The sequence below is a fragment of the Clupea harengus genome, chromosome 17, assembly GCF_900700415.2.
Source record: "Clupea harengus chromosome 17, Ch_v2.0.2, whole genome shotgun sequence".
Taxonomy (NCBI): domain Eukaryota; kingdom Metazoa; phylum Chordata; class Actinopteri; order Clupeiformes; family Clupeidae; genus Clupea; species Clupea harengus.
The window spans coordinates 19,977,634-19,984,435 of record NC_045168.1 but is presented as its reverse complement, the minus strand read 5'-3'; the positions used below and the strand labels follow the sequence as shown (position 1 = coordinate 19,984,435).

Here is a 6,802-nt window from a genome sequence, read left to right as displayed (position 1 = left end):
GCAGGACCATACACTGCATGTTTGATGGAAAGGTCGGTCCGTGAAGCAAGTGAAGTTTCTGTTTTTTTCTGCTGTTGAGATTTATTTTTTTTTCCTGATTCTATGAACTGCAGTTGGGAAATAGAGAAGTGAGTATCTGATAGGATCTGTAGGCACAGGGTGTGGACCATTGTCTGCCTCAGTTCGGACAGAAGAGAAAAGACTCTGATGTCTAGACAGAACTACTAGTTTTGCACGGTTATATTCAGAGGCTTCAGAGGCACATTCTGAGGCTTGCCAGGTCGTAAAGAACCAGTGTTGAGGAACACTCCCATAGAGCAAGATGGGTTTTGAAGGTGTGAATGAGCCTGGTGAGAGGCTGCATGCACTCACAAGTGTGTGTGAGTATGTGTGTGTGTGTGTGTGTGTGTGTGTGTATGTGTGTGTGTGTGTGTGTGAGTATGTGTGTGCCTGCAGAGGTGTGTGTATGTGGCAGCATGTGTAACAGGAGAGATGTGTGTTTCTGTCTTTGTATATGTGTGAAAGAGAGAGAGAGTGTGTGTTTGTGTGTGTGTGTGTGCGTGTGTATTTGTCTGTGTGTGTTAGTGTCAGTATGGGTGTGTCTGACAAGTGGTAGGTGTGAGTGTGTGTGTTCGTGTGTGTGTGTGTGTGCGTGTGTGTTTGGCGAGTGAGGGCAGTAGACTGTCACCTCTGCTGCTGTGGCGGTGAAGAGGCCAACAGGGAGAATCTCACGCTGAAGTCCCAATCCTCATCTGGGCTTCATTTGTTAGCCTGACCCAGTTCTCCTGGTCTGCAGACACAGTGCCCTCTCTCGTCAGGGCAGGCATCACTAATCACACATCGCTAATCACACATCACTAATCACATATCACTAATCCCACATCACGTTGCCTTATCTTAATGGATCTTATCAGGATTTTCAGTGTCACAAAAATAAAAAACAAAACATGGTAGTCAAACCCAAATTGACTGCACTACAGACTTCTTCCACCAGGGGGCACCAGTGCTCCAATGAAGCCAAAGCAGAATGCATGTTCTTGCACACATACATGTGTTTGTTTACACTCATGCGTACACACGCGTTTACCATCATTCTATTTCACGCTTATAAATAATGCAATTTACGTCATTTATTCTTGGATGTTTCTGTAAATGCCCTCTGTCTGGACCAAATCTCTTGGCACCTACTTGTCCACGGCACCTGCTGTTTGTGTTGCTGTTTGTGTATGCACATGTGTGTGTGTGTGTGTGTGTGTGTGTGTGTTTGGCAGATGACTGTTCCTTTAAGACCGTAGTGAGGCCAGCAGCTGATTCTGCCCTGGGCAGAACTTGCGTATGAGAAATCATACATTAACTCAAGGGCTTCTCACCAGCTGCAATGTGTGTGTGTGTGTGTGTCTGTGTGTGTGTGTGCTTGTGTGTGTGTGTGTGTGTGTGTGTGTGTGTGCTTGTGTGTGTGTGCTTGTCTGTGTGTGTGTGTGTGTGTGTGTGTGTGTGCTTGTGTGTGTGTGTCTGTGTGCTTGTGTGAGTAACCATACATTAATTGAAATGCTCCTAGCCAGGTGCTAGGACTTTAGGGACTGTCTAAAAAGTGTAACCCTAGTGAAAAAGAGGAATGTGTTTTTGAGTTAGGCTGGTAAAACTCTGCCTGGTCCCTTGAGGTAGCTGCTAACTCATGATGGAGGGGAGGAAGAAGAGGTAGCTGGGCTAGCACAGTGTCTGCTTGTTGATTTAATCCAGTAGTTTCATGTTATTCTGTACTGGGAGCAAATCTCTGTTTTTGTTTAATAGCTTTATTAAAAAAAAAATCGATGCAAAGTACGTCAAGTGCCAGTGACCAGCATGACCCAACTGTCCTGTTCAGTCTGCAAGAAAAGCAGTTGCATGTTCCTCTGGTAACTGTGAAAGCTCCTCCTGGCTTGCGGTCGGCCCTGTGTCACTGCAGATGAGTGTGGATTACCCATGAAGCCCAGGTGGGGCTTCAACCCTGTGCAATAAAACAACCTTAAACATGTCATAACACATTTCATGTCCGATTTCTTATCCTGTCAAAAGTAGTTATGGCAGCCATTGTCCAGTGATGTGTCTTTGTCATGTCACCGTAATCAGTAACTGTCATAACGGTATGACAATATTTCATCTTAGTAGCATGTGACATAAACTGTTGTGGCATTTCAAATTTTAGACATAATTCCATTGCAACGTGTGCCTAAAAACATGACATGTTATGTACATGACTGTTTGCGTATACATTTGTGGGAGGGGACAGGTTTTGAGCCAAATTAAGGTACATTCAACATATTATGGTAAGGCACGGCGTGTGCTTTCTGCGGACTGGCCAAGTCGCAGTTTGTGCTGAGCACCCTGATCTGTCCCTCAGAGCTGTTATGACAGATCCCAATAATGGTAACATGACACTGCCAAATCATTGGACGTCAAATTATCATTTCAATCTTAAGACCCAGGCTTCAAGTAAAGTGTTACTCCAGGTTTCTTAGCTGACAGCATAGTCATGACAGCCTGGTCATATCAAAAGAACAAAGCTCAAACTTTCACAGACTATCTCCAGGTAGGTTTTCCCCTCATTTCCATCTTGTTCGCTTTCATCATCTAACTCTTTCTATTCTTTTACATCAGTATGCTTCTCAGCCTAGGTGATGAAACCTCTGGCATTAATCCAAGATAGATGACCTGAGTGTCAAATCAAGTCAAATGTGGTCTGAAAGAAGTTAAGAGCTGTGTGGTGCTAACATTGTCCTCACACAGCTGGTTCAAGAGATGGCGACTAGCTAGTGCCAAACTGTATTATAATACGCCAGATTTGAGTAAATACACCTTGCAGTCTCCTAAACCACCAACATGAGAATATTTTGTATTGATAGTTGCAATAGTTGATAGTTGTTTCCTACAGCCGGCCAGTGCTGATAAAGATCAACTGGACATCATATTATATGAGGCTGTAGATATGAAGTGAATGACTAGAACTGAAAGCCAGTTAATTAATAGAGAGAGAATTATACATAGTGATTCTCTCTCTCTCTCTCTCTCTCTCTCTCTCTCTCTCTCTCTCTCTCTCTCTCTCTCTCTCTCTCTCTCTCTCGGTGGTGGTGTATGTCTCTCTCTGTTTCTCCATCTCAGTAATGGTGGTGCTGTATGTCTCTCTCTGTTTCTCCATTTCAGTAATGGTGGTGCTGTATGTCGGGGTGCGTCGGCAGAAGGAGAAGGAGACGCTGATGACGTCCAAAGAGGACGTGCGGGACAACGTCATCCACTACGACGACGAGGGCGGTGGCGAGGAGGACACGCACGCCTTTGACATGGGCACGTTGCGCAACCCCGTCAAGGCCGTCGACAACAACAACGGCAACCAGCTCCGCCGCGACATCCGGCCCGAGCCCAGCCTGGTCCCATACCCGACCGCCGCCACCACCTCCTCCGCCACCGCCTCCTCCGCCACCGCCGTCGCCGTCGCCGCCGCCACCACCCCCACCATCATCCGTCCGCCCGTCACCCCGCTGTCGTCCCATGACACGGACGACATCCGCGGCTTCCTCCAGCAGCGGCTGCAGCAGCATGACGCAGACGTCTCTGCGCCGCCGTATGACTCGCTGGCCACCTACGCCTACGAGGGCGAGGGCTCGGTGGCCGAGTCGCTCAGCTCCATCCAGTCGCTGACCAGGGACGGTGGCGCGGGTGGAGGCGGAGGCGAGGCCGACGAGGACTACGACTACCTCAGCGAATGGGGGCCGCGCTTCCGCACACTCGCCGGGATCTTCAGCGAGCGCTCGGAGAGCCAGCACGACCTTACGTCAGCGGCCACCTCCACGGCCACATCTTCGTCTGCCACCGGGGCGGCGACAAAGGAGAACAAACAACACTGATGTCAACAGACGGACGGCAGAGAAGAGATCAAGAACACAACACCCTGATAAACACAAACTATAGAGCGAAACAATGGTGTGGAACCCGTCGAGAACCCGTCGAGGTCAACACCAGACTGCGTTGGAGAAAGTACTCAGACAAACTTGTCACAGTGGATAGCTGAGTTCTTGTTCCTCCTCTGTTTCCTCCAGACCTTTTATTTTTTTTCTTTCATACAGCTATCGTTTTTTGCTATTTCGAGGGGGTCTTGACTGAATCCTCAGATTTTATTTGTGCTGATTTTTTCACCTGTCGACCCCCCCCCCCCCCCGCCCCCCGCCCCCTTCTCCCTGTTCTCCTTCTCGCTGCCTTGCGGTGATGGTGGCAGTGTTAAAATGAAGGGAGAGGACAGAGAGAGAAATTAGGAAAAAAATGTAGTTGGTGATCTCAGAGTGAATGTGCCGTTTCCAGTTTTAGGTATTCAACTTTGGTTCTCTTGTCACTGTTTGAGGAAGGAGACACCCTACCACAGGAAATGCAATGCGGTTTTTTTTCTCTCCAACATCCTTAAAAAAGTGCCTCAATGGAGTTAGTAAGCTTTTTTATTATTATTTTCATGGTATTCATGATAGCTGTTTGGGTTTTGTCACTTCCAGAACCCTACAGGATGGTAGACCACAGAGATGTAGCTGCACATTACCGTTAGCAAGCTAACGCTGTAGCGCGTTGGCAGATTAGGGAACACGCTGACACACACAAGGGTTCAGGGAAAGGAAAAAAAAAAATGATGTGTGGCCCACGATTGGCCAAAGATATTTTTGAATGGTATTTATGATTCTATTTATTTATTGGTTCAACTGATTGGTTGAGTTTAAACATTTGTTTGTTTGTTGATTGATTCGTTTGCATATTTATCTATTTATCTCAATTCCAGATCAGATGTGTATTTCTTATTTTTTTGAAGACACTTGAGGATTTTGTAATTATTTGAGTGCCCCGTGCAGATAGGGCATCTGTATAGACTTGTACTTGTTGTAAAAAATCGATTTAGGGCTAAACAAAATACTATGTTTGAGTCATGTAATAAATACACTGTTTTTCTTTTGGTAAAATAAACACCACAAAATGGCTATTACCTGGACTCTGTTTTTCTCCCCGCTAGCCTGTTCGTGTGGAGAACCCCAGTAGCTGTGCTCCCACACTGAGATGCATAATGTGAGACAGAGTAGGGATTTGGGCTGTTGATTTCCTCCACTGCATGGAGCGCGAGTCCAAAGCCTCAACTTTAGATCCCCATACACTGATTAAATACCCTCGTAGATATACAGTAAATATATGTGTGTGTGTGTGTGTGTGTGTGTGTGTGAGAGGGTGTGTGTGTGTGTGTGTGAGGGTGTGTGTGTGTGTGTGTGTGTGAAGAGAGAGACCAGCAGCTTTTTGGCAGTGTTTCTCTGATCTCAGTCTGCATCCGCTTTGAGACCACTCTAAGGAGGCACAGACCAACTGTTAGCACACTAAGGTAGGTGTGTGTGAGTGTGGTATGTGTGTGTGTGTGTGTGTGTGTGTGTGTGTGTGTGTGTGTGTGTGTGTGAGTGTGGTATGTGTGTGTGTGTGTGTGTGTGTGTGTGTGTGTGTGTGTGTTTGTTTGTGCGTGGACAAAGACCTCTGGCCTGTGAGCTCGACTTCTTGGCCGTGTTTCTCTAATCTGAATCTGCGTCCACTCCGAGGAGACACAGACCAACCGTTAGCAGCTGTTAGGTGTGTGTGTTTGTGTGTGTGTGTGTGTGTGTGTTTGTGTGTGTTTGTTTGCTATGCAGATGTGTGATTAGTGTCTGTGTATGTTTATGTAAGGTGACTCATACAGTAGAAGGGTGTTTTAACTCACACTTGCACATACACACACATGTGTGCGTGTGTGTGTGTGTGTGTGTGAGAGGGTGCGTTTCCGTACGCCTGCACCTGACATCTGTTAATCTCACCAGCAGAGGACAGAGAACTGGAACCCAATGCTACCACTGAGACGTTGGACCTTCTCACTCACACAATGCCGCAGGCTACACAAATAATGTACACACAGAGTACACACACACACCCACACACACACACACACACACATTTTGTTTTGTGCAAGTAACAACACCCAAACAATGAGGCTCGAAGCTTTTAGGATCGTCAGGAATCGTATAGTATGACACACTATATCATATCATCATATGAGATTTACTATTACAGGCTTTAGGATCGTCAGGAATCGTATAGTATGGCCCACTATATCATATCATCATATGAGATTTACTATTACAGGCTTTAGGATCGTCAGGAATCGTATAGTATGGCCCACTATATCATATCATCATATGAGATTTACTATTACAGGCTTTAGGATCGTCAGGAATCGTATAGTATGACACACTATATCATATCATCATATGAGATTTACTATTACAGGCTTTTAGGATCGTCAGGAATCGTATAGTATGACACACTGTATCATATCATCATATGAGATTTACTATTACAGGCGTTTAGGACCCTCTGGCTTCATCATATGAGATGTTACTCTTTCTGTAGATCATATGATTTACAGCCAACCCACAGATCACATGATTTATTATTACAGGAGATCACAAAGCCTGTGTGTAGACCATAGGGTCTATTGCCTTTAGCCCAGTGCTATGTGTGTAGACCATAGGGTCTATTGCCTTTAGCCCAGTGATATGTGTGTAGACCATAGGGTCTATTGCCTTTAGCCCAGTGATATGTGTGTAGACCATAGGGTCTATTGCCTTTAACCCAGTGCTATGTGTGTAGACCAAATACTCTTTTGACTAGCAAACACCTAAAGGCTCGTACTGGTTATACAACCTATTACTGTCTAAACACAGTACTGTTTCGTGAATACCTCGCCCACTGAACATTATCTGAATAATACCAGCAATAC

General features: G+C 45.9%; 1 protein-coding gene across 1 annotated transcript in view; it reads left to right on the top strand.

Annotated features, from left to right (window-relative positions):
- The window catches only part of LOC105897225 (cadherin-12), a 119,811-nt gene extending 114,815 nt beyond the window's left edge, over positions 1 to 4,996 (top strand). Inside the window, exons 12-13 of the mRNA XM_012824130.3 lie at positions 3,181 to 3,409; positions 3,491 to 4,996. Of these exons, the coding sequence (XP_012679584.1) occupies positions 3,181 to 3,409; positions 3,491 to 3,881 (620 nt within the window). The 3' untranslated portion in view covers positions 3,882 to 4,996. The remainder of the gene's footprint in view (positions 1 to 3,180; positions 3,410 to 3,490) is intronic.
- The last annotated feature ends 1,806 nt before the right edge of the window (positions 4,997 to 6,802 follow it).